This window comes from Triturus cristatus, chromosome 6, assembly GCF_964204655.1.
Source record: "Triturus cristatus chromosome 6, aTriCri1.1, whole genome shotgun sequence".
NCBI lineage: Eukaryota > Metazoa > Chordata > Amphibia > Caudata > Salamandridae > Triturus > Triturus cristatus.
Window position 1 is genome coordinate 213,888,381 of NC_140589.1, and position 20,918 is coordinate 213,909,298.

At 51.0% G+C, this 20,918-nt stretch overlaps 1 protein-coding gene across 3 annotated transcripts in view; it reads right to left on the bottom strand.

The window, feature by feature from the left end:
* Positions 1-627: 627 nt before the first annotated feature.
* PLA2G7 (phospholipase A2 group VII) overlaps positions 628-20,918 on the bottom strand; it is a 357,931-nt gene continuing 337,640 nt past the window's right edge. For all 3 annotated transcript variants that reach the window (XM_085610561.1, XM_085610558.1, XM_085610560.1), the window contains exon 11: positions 628-1,109. In XM_085610561.1, coding sequence (XP_085466687.1) covers positions 997-1,109 — 113 coding nt within the window. In that variant the 3' untranslated portion in view covers positions 628-996. The remainder of the gene's footprint in view (positions 1,110-20,918) is intronic.

The following is a 20,918-nucleotide window of genomic DNA, read 5'->3' on the forward strand; positions in this document are numbered from 1 at the left end:
GAGAACTTATTTTAAAATGTCTTAGGTATGCATTATTCATGTATGCTGTTTTTACATATGATGCCTTCAACTACTGTCCACTTGATTTACAAAATGTTCATTATGAATATTTTGAATTGTACAAAAAAAATGTAAAATAAAGTTGATTCCATAGCTTTTGTAACTCAAATAAAACATTGAGTATTTGGTCTGATTCTCTATCTCATTGTCAACTAATTATCCCTTGATATTTTTTTTCCGTATTATTAACACCTGCAACCTCATTTTTTTAAATATTCATAGTTTACTATATAAATAAACAAGCTCGGGTTCACCAAAACCTTCAAGGAAAAGCAAATAGAGCAAAAAAAATAATCCTGGGATGAGTTAACTTGAGGGTACTGCAGTGAGTCATTTTGAGGGTATATATCGCACATGAATATCAAAAGAAAAATTAATTCGAAAGATCTAACCATTCCCATTATTGTGCATAACAATCCAATATGTCTCTATGTAGGAGTTCTCACCAGATACACTTCGGAAAATTAATATGATCAACAATTAATGTCCTGTAACCTCCCAAGATTTAAAGATCTGTAAAACATAGGCACTTATATGTGCAGGATTGACTTTCTCAAAAACATATTTGGGTTAGTTTTTTAATAAAACAGATTCTTTATTTTAAACATAATATTTAAAACATGTGCCAAGTAAAAATGTTTCATTTTTCCTTCTATAGTAAAGGTTGTTTCAACGGCGGAACTTCCTCTCGAGAGTCAATGCAGAATTTGAAGGGGCACTATATGAATCGATTGTTGTACTGGTGCTGCACTGTAAAAGCCCTCATAGATTGTGGCACACATAATTCACTGTTTGGGCTGCGACATACAAAAATGCCCTGCTTAAACTGGTAGTTGTTTCCTGCAGTATCTGGCCAGCTGTACTGGGCTCTGTTCCATAAATTACGATAGAATTCTGAGACTTAGAAGAATTTGATAATTTGTTCATTTGATGTCATCACTCTACAACTTCAGGCTCTGTTGTAGGTAGAACGATGTTGGTTCCTTGAATGAGATGATCTCCCTTTCCATCTAAGAAAGCATCCCATTGATTAAAATCTCTCTGAAGAGCTGTTCGGCAAAGAAAGAATATTATGTCATCATTATGAGACAGCATGAAAGATACAAACACATTTAGTAGTGAGCTAATAATCAGTGCTCAAGATCCTAAAAGAACATGTTTTTACATTTACTGATGCCCAGATCCAAAGTACTTCATATTAATCACATTCATTCATAGTTAAACCAACAACATCAATTATAGCTCACTTAAAAGGAAGATGCATTGAATAATTAACACTTCTTCAAATGTCTAATTAACACTTCATTATCCTCACCTCCCTCTTGGACCTCAACACAATTTGCATTGTACAACCAGGTAGCTAACTCAGCACTGGTAGACAATCCGAAATCTCTATAATACTCAACAAATCACCTTCAATAGACAATCAGGAAGTCACAATAATGCACAGCCAAACCAAGTTGGTATGAGCTGTAAATAAATCTCGTTGAGAGTACCAAGTGCCAATCAAAAGAGTAAATGTCCTTCTGGGGTCTGACGTCTCATCTTCCAAGATAAACATATGGTCTACCGAAACATTTAGTGAGTCTACTTAAAAAGGCGACAAATGCAAAAAGAACAATTGATGGACAGAATGCAGAACAATGTCATACATTCACCCAGTACAGAGATCTGGGCCTAAATCCATCGTTTTTTTGCTCACCATGCCATGCCAGTTTGTACCCAGCCATATGCAAATCAGTCTTGACCCTGCCCCAATGGGAACAGTCCAGCTCGAACTGCCAGGCCAGGTCCTGCCTGGACTGGAAACAGGCATCCTAGGACTGGTTTCGGGCTTTCAGCCCTCAACAGCCAGGATAGATTGACTCCAGTAGCATGGAGAGCACGGGACCCACGTCTGGGCATACCCGTCCCCGGTCCCACGATGCTCGTTTCCGGTCCAGGGAGGACCGGACTTGGCAGTACGGTTTGGACTGTTCCCAACTGGTGCTACGAAGAAGGGGGCTCACCTGAAAACACGTTCACAGAGGGACTTAAAGGTAAGTCTGGGGGGTCCCATTCAAAAGGAGCACGTCGCAAGGGCCTCAGGACCATGGGAGCACAGCTGGTTTGTCATTTCCCTGGCCGGGCAGGCTGGGTGCAGAGCCAAGTGTTGTGTGTTGAGATGGTCCTCACGGTCAGGGGCAGGCAGGTTGCAGAGGCGGTTTCAGTACAACTGGGCCACTCACAGAGCAGTGGCAGGGGTCTCAAAGTCCCTAAACGGATGCCTGCGTCCTGGTTAGTTGGAGTCCGGATTAGACTCTTTCTTCTCGGTCTTTGGTGTAGGGGTCCAGTACTCCAGGTATTGGCACGGCTCAGGAAGGTTATGGTGTCCTCTCACTTACGGGGGAGAGATCTGACCCTCCAGAGCTGTTGTACCTCTTCTTACTTTGGTGCTGCATCGGAGTTGCCGGGGAGCAGCAAATCGATAAACTGGACTTTGTGGTTTAGTGCCTGCAGGCAAGTAGCTCTTATACTCCAAGGGAGGTTCTCGCCAATTTGTCGAAGGCTGGAGGTGCTTTGGGGTTCTTGGAGGCCTCACAGTTGCAGGATGAGACAACAAACCACGATGATTGAGTCCTGGAAGCAGCCGGCAGGTGTTTGGCACCCTTTGTCTACAGCAGGTGGTTAGTTCTCGGGTCAGCAGCCCTTCTTCGTCCATTGGTCTTCTTAGGTCCTTCTAATCTAGCTTCAGGGACCGGGGATGCCACCTAAATGCTGAATTACGGAGCATTAAAGGGAGTGACAGCTAGTAGCCAATGGGCTACCTACCTTTAGGATGTGTACACCCTCTAAGTGACCACTTCCTGTGGGAAAGGGCACTACCCTAGCCCTGATAGTTAATTACTGCCATCTCAAGATAGAGGAATTGCAAAAGTAGTGCCACATCGCCTGCTTCACCTTACGGGTGGTACTGGCTGAATGTGGGCACATCTCTTTATCTAACTAATTTTCCCACCTGTCCTCCCGTGAAATGGGGAGCAGGAAGGGGGGGTTGGCATCTTCCACTATCTGGAGATGACTGGGTTGCATTTCACATCGCCTTTGAAGCTTCCCGTCCTGGAAGGCCATTCAAGCCTGGAGGAGGTGTGAAGCACTGCCGCCCAGAGCAGGCCTTGTCCTGGCCTTAGAGAGGTGGCTCTCACCCCATGAGGTCAGAAACATGTCTGGTGGTGGCAGGCTGGCTAAGACTAGTCAGAGACCACACCAGTGCTTGATAGGTTTTATGGGGACCCTCTAAAGTGTCCCCTGTATGCATTTATTAATACAGCCACCACTGGCATCAGGGAGGATTTATTAATATGAAATGTTTGGTACCATACATCTTAGGGTACACTGAATCCATCATGGAGCTAAGAAACTCGTAATGACAAGTATCCAGCCCATGCACTCTCTATAGCTTCCCTGTGCTCTTACAATATCAAAGAATGGCTTAGATATTGCAGTGTCATATCTGCTCATACAGATATGTCCACACATGGGATATAGTACAGTCTGCCTTAGGGCTATAAGGCCTGCAGTAGAGGTGACGTACCTATACCTCATGCAGTGTATGTGGGCATGGCACACAGGGCTGTGGGCAAGGTCAACTCTTCCGGCAATCTGCACGAAGACATGCAGCCTGCAATGGCAGTCTGCAGGGTCTTGGTGAGGGGCCCTGGGGTGGCACAATGTGTGCTGCTGCTCTAGAGGACCCTCTTCAATACCAATGGCCTAGTTACCAGGGGTGCCATATACTAGGGACTAGCAAGGTTGGCTGAAGTTGTACCAATCGTGGTACAGTTTGAGGAAAGAGATCTGGCACAGGGAGCCTGTTTTCTTTTTTTTTTTTTTTTTAACATAAATCATTTTTATTTGCTTCCAACATTCCGATCACATCAGACAGTACAGGTTCCAATACGATACATAACACAGACACGTGACAATGGTAATACATGCACAGTCCCTGCAGGGGCCTCGCTGAATGAGGGCCCCATAGTGTCTTGGGGTGACATGTGAGCAAGTGATCAGGGATACAGTACGTGGACCTTGCCTCAGACGGGATCAGAGGAACACAGGGGTTATTATAAGTAATGTAGAAAGGAGGGGTGGGGGGAGGGAGGGTGCTAAATGGCTATGAGCGAATAGGTTGATGTTGTTTATTGGACCAAAAGGACTAAGTAGCGCAGATTGGGGAAAAGGTGTGCCGCGCTTTGGAGGGGGGCCCACGGGGTAGCTATCAACTCAGCGAGCGGGGGTCGGCACTGGGGGCAGGAGCGGTACCAGCTGAGCTCTTTGTGTGGGGCCTCGCCCAGCTGCCGATAACGCAGGAGAAGACTCGCCCATTGTGGGAAAATATGCCTCCTCATTGCAAAGCGCATCCACCTCTGCTGTCCCCCACTTACACAGGGCCCCCCTCTGGGCCTCTTTCGGCGGGGGTGCATGTGAGCGCCAGTGTAGTGCAAGGGAGGCGAACCGTGCCTGTACTTTGTGGTGCTTTCTCCTCTTAATTATGCCCAGGGAACATGCCTACCAACAGCATATGTCCAGGAGCCCAGTGATCTCCCGATGTGCATCATGCTCAGCGTGCCAGTAAACCATGAAGTGCAAGGCGCGACCACAGCGTGTGCTTAAGCGTGGCATCTACAGTACGGCAGCGGGGGCATTCGAACTGCGTGCCTGGGAAGTGTTGATGTAGCTGCCCGGGCGTAAGGTATGCCTTATGTAGTACCATATGCTTTTAAAATGCGCACTGCGGGAGACCACCTTCTGGAATTCGAGTGCACGTTCCCACTCCTTGTCATGTAAGGCCCGCCCAAATTCTTTCTCCCATTTGTGGCGAAGGGAAAGGAGGGGGGTAGCTGTCAGGCCTCATATGGCTTTGTAAAGCCAGGTGACAAGGTGATGTCTTGGTCCCATGGTTAGGATGGCCTGTAGGACCGGGTGTGTGTAAGGTTCCCCTCCACAACGATCCCATAGGGCCCACATGTGTGGAGGAGCAGCCGGTGGAGCAGGAACTGTCCCGGCAGTAGGCCTCTCTCCTCAGCCAGTTGGGCAGAGGGTCGTGCACAGCCCAGACCCATAATTCTCTAGCAATGTAATAATCTCACCCAAGGGGCAGGGCAACTAGGGTCGGGTCAGGGGAATATAGAGGTACCATCCGAGAGAGACGCTGGATCCTGGACATACATGTCCAAGCCACCGCCACCTGCAGGGGCCACGAAGATGCAGGGGTGAACCCAGTAGTAGGAGGCGCCTGATGGCAGGAATGGGCAAGGGGGCCCGTCACCGCAGAGGCTTCGCCGAGGTAACGTCCAGTTGTCCATCAAGACAGCCACTGCAGCTGCACTGCCAAACAGTATACCTCAAAGAATGATGCTCCAATGCCACCCTGATCTGCTGGCAGCTGCAATTTGGAGAGAGCCACCCCACGGCAGCTAGACCGCCAAATGAGGGAAGTGAGGAGTAAATCCAGCTCCTTAAAGCAGCGGGAAGGAACCGCCAGGAGGTCTGGGAACCTGGTTAGCAGGCTCCAGTGCACTTACAGTTCAAAACTACATCTTGCATTAGGTAAAAGGTGGGGGCTAACCATGCCAAAAGAGGCACTTTCCTACATGACCCTCCTCCCCAAAAATTGCCATGGTCAGTCCCAGGTCTGTGTTCCACTGTAAAGTCCATACCCTGTAGGGATATGGACCACCTTAACAGTTTGGTGTTTTCTCCTTTCATCTGAATAAGCCATCTGAGAGGTCTGTGGTCAGCTTGGACCAGGAAGTGAGAACCAAACAGTTATGGTCTCAAATTCTTCAGGTATCAAACTACAGCAAAGGATTCCTCTCAATGGCACTCCACCGCAGCGCTCTGGGGAGAAGCCTCCTGCTTATGAAAGCAACAGGTTGGTCTTGGCCATCATTTTTGGACTGGGATAGGAGCGTGCCTATCCCATGTTCAGCGGCATCTGTCTGCTCTGTGAACTGCTTGGTATAATCTGGAGCTTTCAGAATGGATGCTGAGTGCATTGCTTCATTCAGGGAGTAAAACGCCTTTTGACAGCTCACCGTCCAGTTAACCTTTTTGGAGGTCAGTTCTGTGAGGTGGTCACAACTGAACCATATCCCTGCGCAAACCTCCTGTAGTACCCAGTCAAGCCAAGGAATGCCATGACTTGAGTCTGGGTGGTTGGAGCTTCCCAATCCAGAATGGTGGCCCAAGTATACAACTGTGCCCTGCCCTATCTGGCACCTGCTTGCCTTGATAGGGAGGCCTGCACTCTGCAGAGCTTTCAGGACCTTCCCAAGGTAGATCGGGTGCTCCTGTCAGGCGGAGTTAAAAGACAGCAATATCATCCAGATAAGCTGCACTAAAGGATTACAACCGAGCAAGGACTTTACTCACCAACCGTTGAAAGGTGGAAGAGGTGTGGCGCAGCGGCCAGGGTGCCTGGCTCCGGACCACGGGGTTCACAGTTCGATCCTCTGCGCCGGCGGCAGGTCAGCCCAGCACCATGTGACACTCGGCAATAGCTCGCTTAATCTTCTCGAGGATCCCGAGCGCCAGGAAACCACTTCGGAGGTAGCTGTGCGCTTTACAAATTCAAGGTTATTATTATAAGGTGGCAGGGTCATTTTTTAATCCAAAGGGCATCACAATGAACTGGAAGTGCCCATCTGGTGTTGAGAATGCAGATTTCTCTTTTGCTCCAGGGGTCAGACCTATCTGTTAGTATCCTGATATGACATCAAAACTACTCATATATTTGACTGCCCTCAACCTGTCAATTAATTCATCAGCCCTAGGAATTGGATGTGCATCAGATTTTGTGACTGCATTCAGGCCCCTATAGTTCACACAAAACTTAATTTATTTATTTCCACTCTGGGAATGAGGCTTGGGGACTAAAACAACTGGGCTGGCCCAGGGGCTCTCTGAGGAATCGATGACACCCAATTCCAGCATCTTGCTTACTTCAGCCTTGATGCTCTCCTTGACATGGTCAGACTGCTAGTAAATTTTATTTTTGACAGGCTGTCACCAGTGTCCATATCATGTCTACACCAGTTAGCCTGACCAGGGGTCAAGGAGAAGAGCTCAGCAAATTGATTTAAGACTTGCCTGCAATCAGTCTGCTGTTGGGCAGGAAGGGTGTCTGACAAGACCACTCCCTCCACTGACCAATATTTAGGGTTGTGAGGGAGGAGGCCAGGGAGAGGTTCACTCTCTGCTTCCTGTTCCTCATCTGTGACCATGAGCAGGATCAGTTCAGCCCTGTCATTATAGGGTGTCAGGCGTTTTATATATATGACCGTCTTGGGTTTCCTGTATGTGCCAAGGCCCACCAAATAGGTGACCTCACCTTTTCTTTCAAGGATAGGGTAGGGCCCAGTCCGTTTGTCCTGGATGGCCCTGTGAGCCACAGGCTCCAAAACCCACAACCTTTGCTCTGGTTGGAACTCCACCATGGCAGCCTATTGGTCATACCAGAGCTTGTGGAGCTCTTGGCTGTCCTCAAGCTTTTTGTTGGCTTTTGTCCTATACTCCGCCATCCTGGAATGAAGGCCAAGCACATATTCCACAATATCATGATTAGGTTCTTTGAGAGGTCTCTCCCATCCTTACTTCACAAGACACAATGGTCCCCTTATAGGGTGTCCAAACAGAAGTTCAAAGTGGGGAAACCCCTACTCCCTTCTGTGGCACCTCCCTGTAAGCAAAAGCAGGCATGGTATTAAGACATCCCTTCTCTATCTGAGCTTTTCAGGGAGTCCAGGGATGTCGTACTACCATGCCTGCTTTTGCTTTGCCAATCTCTGGCTTCGGGTCCTGTGGGAGCCGTGTACATGTCCAAAAAAATAAAACTGGAAATCCTGCTGACCATGGTATCTGCGCGGAAATGGACACAGCTAGTAGCCTCTACCGTAGTCAGGGAAGGCAGAATGGGGCAGGCATGAGGCCATAGAGAGTCCCAAAGATGGAGCGTTCGCTCTGCTGTCCTTAAAGGGCTTGAGCACTGAATCTGCCTTTTCACCAAACAGGCATGTGCCATTGAATGGCATGTACATAAAGGATACCTCAACATCCCTCGAGAAGCCAGAAGTCCTGAGCTAGGCGTGGCGGTGGAATGTCACGGAAAAAGCGATTGCTCAGCCCAGCGAAGTAATTGTGCCCAGTCCGCAGCGTATTGTGAACTTTGCTGTGTCCCTGCCATCTGCAATAGCAGCAGGATCGTGCCTCCTCAGAGACCATGGACAGCACTTGCGCAGTTGGATCCCACACTGCACTGTATGGGTATAGTGGTCAAAGAGGCATGCAGTGTTCACTGACCACCATGCAAGACTGGTAGAAGAGAAAATCTTGCCGAAGCGTCCAGTCTCTTCGTTTCCATATCTAGTGGTGTAAAAGGGAATGCGCCAGGGTTAACCTTTGAAGTGGAGCCTGAATGACTAGGCTCTCCGGGATGGGGTGCTGAGTGAGTAAAGCTGCTTCCCCGGGAGCAAGGAGGTGTCACCGGGAGATTGCCCTGTGAACAGGAGCGCCTGCGCAGGGCTTGGGCCAGGCCCCAAGCAGAAGAATTATTAAAGGGAAGAAAAGATTCCATAGGGGAAAACCCGGGCTGAAGCATTTCCATCAAAAGATTGGTCTTGACTACCACTGAGGGCAGTGTAAGGTCCACCACCTCAGCCACCCTCCTAGCCACCATATTGAATGACGCCCCTTCCTCCATCACTACGGTACGAGGAGAGACAATGCCAGTGTCTGGCAAGGTGTCCATACCTCAGACATTAGCCAGTTCCTCAAGCCAGGTAACCTCGGCCAAGGAATCCTCAAGGGAGTCCAGACAACCATAAGGACCCTCGGATTTTCCCCAAACGTATTCACTAAGGGCCCGTTGAAAAAAAAGGAGGCACTGTCTCAGACTTAGAGGGTCTTGGTCTGGTCGGCACCAGTGTCGACGTCAGACTGCAACGGTCAGGGACAATAGGTTGGCACCATAGAGGGGCATCTGTGGCACCGGGAACTACGCCATGGGACCGGACTCTGGTGAAGGTTGTGGATTCTCAACCAGAGTCAGTGTGGATCTGGGAATTGGATCCAAAGGGCCCTGCCGGCACTGAGGACGAACTCGCAGGTGGAAATTAAGTCGGAGCACCTTCCGAACCCATGGGTCCCGAACGTCCTCCAGAGGGGTTTGGATACCTATAACTGAGATGCATGGCCTTATAACTCTTTCTCTTGGGCAGAGATCACTTCGGCTCTGGGAGGCACACAGCGGACCCAGGTGCAGGTTTCGAAGGGGAAGAGTGAGAGCAAGACCAAGATTTGGGGTGTCCTTCCTGCGCCTCGTCTGATGACTGACCAGTGCAGTGCAGTCGAAGAGCAGTTCGACTTCTTGGCCTTCTTCTTGTGGGACTTACCCGATAAAGACTTAGACTTCAATGGGAACCAACAGGAATGACTGAAAGTGGACTGGGCCCTGCCATGCGCCCTGGATCTGGGGCGTTGTGGACTTGCCCCGTGCCGAACAACTAGGAGCTTCAACATGCGCTCATGGACCGCCTAGAGGTTCATCGCACGGCACTCAGGGCAGGCCTTGGAGTCGTCGTCTTGCTCCACGCACCACAAGCAAACCAGGTAGGGGGGTGTCTGTCACAGACATCTGCTTGTGACAGGCTTCACAGGGTTTAAAACCCACAGGTTTCTCAGGGATGATCCCTAAAGGCACACTGGAGAGTAAAGCTCAAAAAGCATAAATAAAGGTTGTAAAGAATGACTGAAGTAGCTTTTCTGGATCTGCGCAGATAACAAATAAAGAAAATAACTGATGTCAACGTGCTGGGGAGATGCCTAAATGGGCAGCTCACGGAGCAGATCAATGCCACCTACCGGCTTGTAGAGGTAGTGTGCAAGGTTTTTCAGAGCCAGTCTGGCTCTTGGAGAATATTCTACGGTAAGGAATCTGCAGCTAGAAGTCTAGATCAGATTAAGCAGGTATAGTGGTTGGATTTGTGCCAGAGATCGAACCTGTAGCTGGCCATGATGATACAGTGTTTGAGAGTCTTAAGGAAAGACCACGTGTCAAAAACCTGACCACCTTATCCATGTGGAAGAATGTCCCTTTACGTTTTAGGGAAGCTGTCACTACCACCACAACCTGAGGGATTACAAGAAACAAAAACGTGACTGTCCTTTGGAGTTCAGTAATTGTTGTACAATGATTTTGCAATGGCAGGCTCGGAGAAAGGCTTCTTCCAAATATCTTGCACATGCTTAACAAGTAGGATGACCTCCCTCCAGGTCATTACTAGCACAGTTTACAGTCCTGATCTTTTATGTGATCACCTATTAGCTTCTAGGTGTTGTAGTCTTGCTTAGCTGACCACTTACCACAAACCGCAGGTAGCCAAGGGGAGGAGGGTGAATTTGGATGTGCGGTCAGATCGAAAGTGGTCATGAAGTCGTTTAGTTGAGGCAGAGGGCTGATGACTTGTATTGTGACCATATGGAAGTACTCTAACAGGATATTACTTGTTAAGCGGCTTGAGGTATAGTATAGGCCATGAGGGTCCTGTCTTTCTTGGAGATAAGGACTGCATCCCTTTGCAATTCTAGTGTGGTGGCACTCAACCGCTTCTTAGATGATAAGCACCCAAACCTTCTCCTGAAGGAGGCACCGATGTTCTGGGGAGAGGGTGTGTTTGTGAGGGAACCCTGCCTAAAGGTACAGAACCCATTAGTGAGAGGTGATTTCTTCCCATTGCAGAAGAAACCCCTGAAGTATTTTTCTGAGAGGTGTAGTATTATCAGGAGAATAGATAAAATTCACTGTTTTGCGGGGCAGCTCCCTTAGTCACACCCCCTCTACCCCTACTCTTGGGCTGTCCCCTCTGTATCCCTCTCCCCAGGGAGTAGCCGTGTGTAGGCTAGTGCTGGTGCCTTCGGTAAGGGGTGGGTGTATCGGAATAGATGGCTTTACCTCGGGGGGAAGGTGCCTGGAGAGCATCCATAGTATTGGCCGCATCAGTGTCATTCTTGATCTTTTCCAGCATTGGATTCACCTGCAGTCCGAAGAGGTGTTCTCAGTCGTACGGCAGGTTTAGCAGATACTGTTGAACTTCCGGCTTGAAGCCAGAGATACGCAGCCAAGTGTGACGCCTAATGAGGGCAGTTGTGTTAATGTTCCTGGCTGCAGTATCAGCTGAGTTGAGGAGACACCTGCTAGTGGAGTTTGAAATTATTATTTTGCTCTCCAAGACAAGCTTGTGCCCATGTTGTCTATATTGCTCTGGGAAGTGCTGGAGAAGTTCCTCAATCTCATCCCAGTGGGCCCGATCGTAACAAGAGAGTAAGCCAATTCAGTTAGTGATCCTCCACTGAGTGGTCAATTGCACGGTGACCCACTTTCCTGCAACCTCAATTTTTGTTATCTCTTTATCTGGTGGAGGGTCAGCGCCAGTTCCTGGGCATTTGCTCGCTTGTGCTCAGTGTGGACAACCAAAATGTTTGGTGAAAGTTATCCCTAAATGTAGTGCGGGTCAGTGGGTGAAGGTTTGTATTTTTTATCTATCCTCCGTGTAACTACTCTTCCCTTCATGGGCTGTCTAAAAGGGTCAGGTGCAGTTTTGAGCATGCCCTTCAGCATGGGAAGAACCTGCACAGTATGTTGAGCGGTGGAAAGTGTCTTGATCAGGAAGTCAAAGACTTCCTGCATGGTGTGTTGGTCGACCATATGGAAAGTGGTATCTCGATGGATGACCTTATGGTAAGAGGTTGTGTCATATGAAGCGGAGGGTTTTATGGTGTAGAAATCTGCGTCTGTGTCCCTTGGGGATCAATAATGTAGTCTTTCCACAGGTCGTCTCTAGGTTCAGTATTGTAGGGAGTCTTGTACGCGGCTGGCCCCCATAACATGAATGTGGAGAACACTGACGAAGGAGGCAGAGGAGACCTTTGTGATGGAGGTGGCGGAGGAAGGGGATAAGGAGGACAGAAACTGAAGTGGTAATGGGCTAGTGCCCCTGTCCTGGGGTCTTTTTTGCTTAGGAGGAGGGATGGGCTCCAATGCAAGCTCCTCCTCAAAAGTCAACTTTCTTTTCCTGGGGAGAGTGTCCTGCACTTTAGGAGGTGGTTTGGTAGAGATTTTACCAGTCTGTGGGTGGATGAAGAGTCTTCGGTTGAGCTCTTCCTGGAGGCACTGCAGGGAGGGCTGCTCCAGATTCTCAGACCTGCAGATGACTGGGCCTTGTGGGCTGGAGGACTCGACGTTTAAGTCTTCTGGCCTGACGGTCCCAAGTGATGTTCTGGGGTCGAAGGCGCTGTCAGCACCAAAGAAGCTTGTGGCTGAATGGTGATTTTGGAGCCAGGGCATGATTCGGTGTCAGCTCTGAGGTCTTCTGTCGGTGCCGACCATGGCCTGCAGGCAGTGCCAGACCAGAAGCCTGTGGTTGGACTTCGTGGCCCGATGCCCATCACACTCCCTCCTCTCCCCAAGTGGCAGTGTTCAGCCTGTGTGCACTGTCGTTGTGCAACCAGTGAAAGGAGGGAGGTACTCAAGGTAAAAGACTAGACACCCTGACATTCCTCCAGATCCTGCTACTCCTCTTTCTTTGAATCCAAGTCGGACCTGAGTTCAGGACTGAACAGCAGGGACCGGTTACCAGAGGGGCTGTCCTCTGGCTAGTCCTCGGTGTCTAGTTCCCCAAAAGGTTCTGGGGTGTCAACTTCCTGCCGCTGCTCCATTCTGCATCGAGGGAGTCGGCCATTGTGCCAATACCTTAAGATCTTTTGAAATGGAAAGCAAGACAGGCAGAACAGGCAGCTTTGTTGAGCTCTGTCGAAAAATAGGAGGTTGCATACCTGGTAGTGGTGAGTCCAAGGATACTTGGAGTGACACGTAGACACTAAGAGACTGAAGACTAAGTACAAGCCCTGCAAGGGGTGTCCAGTGGAAACCTAGTTGACTAGACCGAAGGACCTCGTAGCAACTGACCATTGATGTAGAGTTTCCGTGCCAACAGGAGAGGACAGACCAAAGTCAGACGACAAACACCAGAAGGCGCTGACCCGGAGCAATAACATGTCCAAACCCAATGGCGGAAAGAAAACAATCTAACAATTGAGCTGATGCTCATGTGCGCTACCAGTATGCGTATCTACCGTAACAAACATATGAATTCTACGACCCTGGAGAGCTCCACAACAGCGTACAAGACAACACGGAGATATACTCACAAATATCGGAACCCTTCTTAGCCAGTTCCAACCCCATTCTCTAATGAGCAAGATCTGATGCACAGTGGACAGGCACACTAATTGCTCACCTAGCGTCTCACTCCTGTCCCCCTGTGCTAACTTACTTTTCTACACTTGTTAGAATGTTCCTCATCCTAGGTTTTATCCAGGGATCATTCTTCTGTGATGTCCGACAAGAGGAATTTAAGTGTCGTTATTATTGCTGTTCTGTGCTCCTACATGCAATGTAAAGGACGCTGCTACAGGTCCTTTTCTTTTCCTTCGGGCTACCAGCACCTAGAATGTGTTTTATGCTGACTTAATTGGAACTGAACTAAACTGTGTCTTGAAGCCGATGGTGATTTGGAACCGAGAAGATCTTCTGGCCTTCCATATTTTTGTATACCACTCCATCCTATCCTACTTTATTTTATCCTATCTGATCGTTTTTTGCTGAACCTTACAATGCTTCTCCTTTTCCTCTTCTGCTTTTGTTCTCCTTTTTATCATGCTATTTCTGGGAGACGAGAAAATCCTACCCCACTGCATTGCAATTTACTACTGCTTACTTTTATTTATTTTGCTCTAACAAGAATTGCTATTTTGTATCGTTGGATACGAATTGATAAATGCTTTTCAATAGATATATACAACAGAAAAAGTGACTGACGGTGGAGTCTTACTGCTATTTCATGCTTAAAGAAAAGATCCTGAATCTCACCGGTCCACCCTGAATTACATGCTGATGGGAGGTCGAAGAGACCGCCTCAAGACATGACTATTACCGTGACAGACTCTTGATAGCCCAGTGGTTATGCCAGGCCCAGCGCTAAAACTTCCCCTTCCAGGAAAAGGTCTGGCCGAAAATGTGATCAGGCCACATCCACATCAGGTGTCGGGGAGACCTTACCAAAATGAATGGAGACACTGAGTGCCCAGAAAGATTAGCTCAGCAGGGGCAAGCACCTCTAGATACTTATTTGTATGCCCTTAGGGACATGGACGTGGAGGTTGTGAACTTTACAATGGGTGAGGAAAGGCACGACATTGCCTAGCAAAAGGGTAAATGTGCTTTATTGACTGTGCCTGTTTTAAGTGGGTGATTACTAGGAAAGTTCTCAGATTCTTTACATTAATTATTCTTGGTAATTACATCTAATTGTTGAGCAATGAGTGGAAATTGCCCCCAACAGGTGTTATTGTGTTTGATACACTGTTTCAGTACCAAAGATTGTCTGTCTACAATAATTTAAAGCCCTACGCCATGAAGGCCTTTTGTTATCTGGAAGTGGCTAGAAGCTTTTGACAGGGAAAAAAAACACCTTAAGGAGCCTGGATTCTGGATAGATCAAAAGCAACTTTGGTTGAAGGAAAGCTGCTAGCATGGTCATGCACTTTGATAAGGACCTCACAGCTGACTTGAGACTTAAGAGAAGGACTATTTATTGGCAGTTAACTTTGAAACCTAGTAAACATGGGTTTTGTGAAGAATGGGTGATATCGCTAGGCATTATGGTGGTCTAAGGAGAAGATTCTGCCTCCCCGCAGTCATAGGGCCCATCCAGTATCTAGTTGGGCACTCTTCTCCGCGTAATTGACCAATATCCCCTACGAGGGCTGCTCTTCCCAAGCCCATATTTACTCCCACCACTGTCTAGCACACTGGGTTGCCACACTGCACTTATTTGCGCCTGGACCTGCATTTCCCACTGCCACCACAGTACCAGAAGTCACCCACCCTCCCTCCTTGCCACACCTCCCAGTGTTAGCTCCCCAAGTTAATAGTTTAAATTTCTCTCACGGGTGAGATAAAACTTTGCAGCACTTATCACAGGGGTAGCTTAAAGCTTTTAGGTTCATTACTTGTCACTACCTGATAGTTTAATGTATAAATCAGAATGGCATGATATGCCTCTTGACTACAACTGTAATTCCCATGTAATATACTTTGATGGCCTATGGCTATAACTTGTAATGCTACTATACCACTGAAAGACCCAATCAAAATGTTTTTTTTAAATGGTGGTCTAAGGAGCCCAGCCATTCACTTAATTGAAAGTGAGGAAACATGTGGCATAGTACCAACATCGTTTGACTCAGTTGTTTTATCTTCTTGAACTCTACGATATTCAAATCAAACTAGCTTTATTTCTGCACGAAACTATAAAAGCCAAAAAATATTAACAAGTTTCAGAATGAAAGAATACAACCAGTTTCAATAAAACATACATTAAAAATGAAGGATAAACTAATCACAGTTCTTTCCCCCCTGATCCATATAAAAGAATACAATATTCCAAACACTTTATAACAGCTTAACTAATTAAAGCAACGCTGTAAACAGATCCACTCCCATTACGTTTATTTCCCTCAGGGGCATATTAGTTTAAACCATCCTCATTTGTAAGGAGCCGTGACAGTGTGGTTTTACATCCCTATTGCTTCGTAAAGTGACCTGTGCATAATTAACAGTCCCGGACTAGGAGGAGGAGCCTAGCGCGCAACCAAGATGGCCGCGTAGGTGCGAGGCTCCCGAGGACCTCCGCGACCTCCTGAATTAATCCTGGCGATATCCTGTCCTTGTTGAGGGGACTGTGTTGGGGAACCGGAGCTGAGGCGCCACCCGTTTTTTGGGCTCGAATCGGACCCCGGACGCCGGTGGGAGCATCGATCGAAGGTTGTGGCCTTCTCCTCGCCGGCCCCCCGGATTGGAGTAGTGGGGCGATCCGGGGACAAAGTGAATAACAGCGGCGAACGGGGCTGGGCGACTGGCGTACCCCGCACTTTCACTTTCGCTTTTGCGCCCTCCTAGCTCTCAAGCGGGGTCGGACTGCGGAGCGGGGTGTGGTGGTGTGGCCTTGTCCAGGAGCCCGGCTGACCCGCCGGCGGTGGGTTGACCCGCGGTTCGGTGGTCGCCCCTGCCCCCCCCCTGGCACCCGTGACTTGGTATAGCGGCCCGTTTGGGGTGCTTGGCACGACGGTGGAAGAGCCAGCATGTCCACCAAACAAGATGGCGACCGGGCGAAGGTGAAGACGACCCGCCGTGGCACGGCACACCAGGCCAACAGTATGGACCGCTACACGCTCCAGAAGGGTTCTCCGGAGACATCGCGTGCATCCCCGGTGGGCCCGACGGAGGCATCCGCTCATCCGGTGGATCTGACCCTCCGGGACGTCATGGGCGCCATCGCAGAGATGAAGGCCTCGGTGGACCAGCGTTTCGACACCTTAGCGCAAAAAATAGACTCGGTCCTGGTGGATGTGAGCCTTGTGAGGGCAGACTTGTCCAAAACAAACGACCGAGTCGACTCCCTGGCCCACACCACAACGAGCCTCACGACAGACGTGGTGGCCCTCCAGAAGGAGGTGCGCCGGCTTGGCCAGGCGAGCGCCCTGATGGACCGGCGACTGGAGGACTCCGAGGGTCGGGCCCGGAGGAATAATGTCCGTATTGTGGGGGTGCCGGAGGGACGAGAGGCGGAGGCGGCGGATCTTTTCGTGGAAGAGTTGATCCTGACCCATCTCCAGCCCCGGGGGCTGAGTAAGCTTTTTGCGGTGGAGCGTGCTCACCGGGTCCCCGGGGGCAGACCTAAGACTGGTGCCCCGCCGCGGCCTCTCATTGCCCGGATTTTTTAATTTCCGGGACAGAGATGCTATCCTCCAGACCTCCAGACAACAGGGACCGGTCAAGCTTGACAACATGGAGGTACATTTCTACCCAGACTTTACCCCGGCGGTCCAGAAGCAGCGGCAGAGCTTTCTTGGTGTTAAACGTCGCCTAAGGGACCTGAACCTCAAGTACTCAATGCTCTTTCCAGCTAAGCTGAGGGTAGAGGTGGATGGTCGCACGCACTTCTTCGACCGGCCCGAGGCGGCTGGGGACTGGCTGGACACTCTGCCTGGAGATCGGGGCCGGGGGGGCGGGGGGGGCGCGGCTGGCGAGGAGGGCCCGCCGGAGCATAATTGAGGGGTGACTGCATAGGCCGTGCTCTGGACGTTGTTCCTTCACCATTTATTGATTGCGTATTTTCCCCTCCTATGGAGGTCGTGCGGGGTCTGTTGGGGGCTTCCCTCCTCCTCTGGGGGACTAGTTAGTATTTTAGCTATGGGGCGACAGGCACACTGCACTTTGGGGGGGCTGTCTGGGCTCATGCAGGGGTGCAGGGAGGGGGGAGTTTTGTTGGGACCGGGGGGTGGGGGGGGTGTGTTGTTTGTTAGCACCGCAGGGCAAACCCGCCACTATGTTGTTGTTTTTAGGATGCTCGATGGGGGACGACCGATTGTTTCGACGTATGATGGGGGGTAGGGATTTGGCTGTGTTGTCATGGAATGTTAATGGCCTGGGGGATAGGATTAAGCGTGGTGTGGTCCTGCAGTACTTAAAACGTATTTCACCAGATGTTGTCTTCCTGCAGGAGACGCACCTTATAGGTAACTCCTTTCATGCAATGAACCGGCGGGGATATCGTTTGGCGGCCCATTCTGGCTTCACCTCGGGCTCGCGGGGGGTGGGTATTATGATCAAGAACTCGCTCCCGTTGGAGATTGATGAGGTGCGCCATGATGAGAGGGGACGTTACACGGTTCTGGTGGGAAGAATGGAGGGTAGAGTGTTTATCTTTATATCAGTGTACGTCCCGCCTGGGTTACAAGCCACCACATTTGCGGACCTGGGGCGCCTCCTTCTGGACCTTCCGAGTGGCCTGCTGGTGGTTGGAGGGGATTTTAATGCGGTAGCCTCTGGGTCTATGGATCGCCATCCCCCTAGGGACCTCCCCCGGGCACAGGCGTGGCTGCCCGGCCTTCTGGACACGCTGGGCCTGGTGGATTGCTGGCGATTAAAGCATCCTGCATTGCGACAGTACACCTTCCACTCGGGTGCCCATGGTAGCCTCTCGCGGCTTGATTACATCCTTGTCCCGGCGGCCCACGCAGGGAGGGTGGGGGAGGTGCGCCATCTGGCGCGGGGTATCTCAGACCACTCCCCATTGTTGTTGCATCTCGAGGTCTTCCCGAGGGGGGATGGCAGGGTGGCCCCAATCAATGCATGGTATTTGCGCGACCCCACCATTCGTGCTGATTTGATCAAATCCCTACAGCGATATTTCGATGAGAATGTGGGGTCGGTCTCTTCGGCCATCTCCCTGTGGGAGGCTTTCAAGGTAGTCCTTAGAGGGGAGGCCCTCTCCTTTATCTCCCATGCCCGGCGGCGCGAGCGGGAGGAGGTGACCCGGGTAGAGGCCGAGATTGCAGAACTGGAGGGTGACCTGGGAAGCGGGGTAACAGACGACAAGTTGCATGTTCTACACCTAAAGCAGGCGGCCTATCGGGCCCTCGTCACGGAGGCGGCCAGGGGCCTCAGTAGAGAGCAGCAGGGGCGATTGTATGATGTGGGTGATAAGGCTGGCAAATTGATTGCGTGGTTGGATAGGAGGGAGAGAGCGAGCCGTGTGGTGCCTTTGATTGAGAGTGTTGATGGTGCGTGTGTCACTGAGCCGGAAGCCATTGTCTCCTGCTTCGCGGATTATTTCCGCGAAGTCTACTCCCCGGTTTCCCCCTGCTCGGAGGCAGACTCCCATGCCCTGCTTCGGGACATCGCACTGCCCTCCCTAACGGTGGAGGACAGGGATTCGCTGGACGCCCCTCCCACCTCGGACGAAATTGCCTTGGCTATTCGCTCGGTTGCATCCGGCAAGGCCATGGGCCCCAATGGTATTCCCATCGAGCTCTACAAGCTACGCCCGGATGTGTTGGCGCCCCACCTGCGCGCGATGTTCCTGGCGGCCCACTCGCGGGGTTCCCTCCCGCCGGACCAGCGTCTAGCCACAATTGTGGTGATCCACAAGGAGGGGAGGCCCCGTGAACGGGTCACATCCTATAGGCCGATTTCGCTTTTGAACGCGGAGCCCAAAATCCTCGCCAAGGTGTTGGCCAACAGGTTGGTTGGCGTGGTGGGCGATTTGGTCCACCAAGACCAATCTGGCTTTATACCGCACCGCAACACGGCGCTCAATCTGCGGCGCTTGCACGGGGTGCTCGCGCGTGTCCCATTTGTGCGGGAGCCGGCCATCTTGGCGTCCTTGGACGCCACCATGGCGTTTGATACGCTTGAATGGCCATACATCTGGGCGATGCTGGCAAAATTCGGGTTTGGCCCGGGTTTCATTAGCTGGGTCAAATTGCTATATTCGGGCCCATTGGCGCAGGTGGTAGTGAATGGGCGAGTCTCGGCCCCATTCGCGCTGGGGAGGGGTACGCGACAGGGCTGCCCCCTGTCGCCTCTCCTGTTTGCCCTGGCCCTGGAGCCCCTGGCGGAGTGGCTGCGGTGGCACCCTTCTATCCGTGGTCTCCGCTGGACCCCCGAGTATGAGGACCGTGTGTCCCTCTATGCTGACGATATCCTTCTGTATCTCGCCTCCCCGCGTAAATCACTGATCGTCCTGGTTGATGTTTTGCGTTCATTCGGTCGCAACTCAGGCCTGGTCATCAACTGGGCGAAATCCTGTGTATATGTGCTTTCCGGGGAGGCTCCAGCCCTACCACGGGACTGTCCGATCCAGATTGCCTCCCAAGGTTTTCGGTACCTGGGTATCTATATCACTCTTGACCCGGAGGCCCGCTACGAGCGGAATTTGTTACCCCCCCTTCGGCGTTTGAGGGAGGATGTGGTGCGCTGGCGGCGTCTGCCGCTCTCGCCGCTCGGCCGAGCGGCCTTGTTTAAAATGATGTCCCTGCCACGCTTCCTCTACGCCCTCCAGAATACTATGGACTTGGTCCCGGCACGCTATTTCCGTGAGGTGGAGGGCCTCCAGCGGCGCCTGTTCTGGGACGGGAGGCCGCGCATTGCTCTGGCTAAATTGACGCTCCCGTGGTACGATGGGGGGGTCGCCCTCCCTGACATTAAACGGTATTACTGGGCCTCCCAACTAGCTGCAATTAATCATGGCCTTTACGGGCCCGCCTTGAACCCTGCATTCGAGATGGATAAGATGCTCCTGCCCGGTGGCGATTACAATCGAGCGCTCTACGCTGGCGCGCCCGACTCCCGTTTGACGGGACCGACGCGTGTCATGGTGCGTGTCTGGCACGCGGCTAATGCAGCTATGGGGTGGAAGGACCGTTTGACCCGGGCGTCACCGCTGTATGCGTCTGAGAGGTTGGGCTCCCTGTGGACGTCGAAGGGCTTCGAGAAGTGGGACACGATCGGAATCAGCACGGTGGGAGATCTCTGGACGAGGGGGGGATTCAAAACTTTTGAGACGCTGCAGGCGGAGTTCCAGCTACAGGGCAGTGAGTACTTTCGGTACCTACAGGTCCGCCATGCGCTGGGCTCCGTCTTCCCGGATGTCGCATCCATTCCGGAGTCTTCCCCCCTGGAGGACAGAGTCCTAGATGGCCCTGTCCCGGACGGCACGATCTCCCTCATATACAAAAAACTGATCAACGATAGATCGTGCCTGCTGACTAGTCTCCGCGAGGCTTGGGTTGCCGACGGGCTGGAGCTGGACGATGAGGATTGGATTTCCGCGGTGGCCTCTCCGAAAGAGGTGGCCATCCCGGCTCGCCTTCGTTTCGTCCAGCTCAAGATCCTTCACCGGGTTTACGTGACGGGG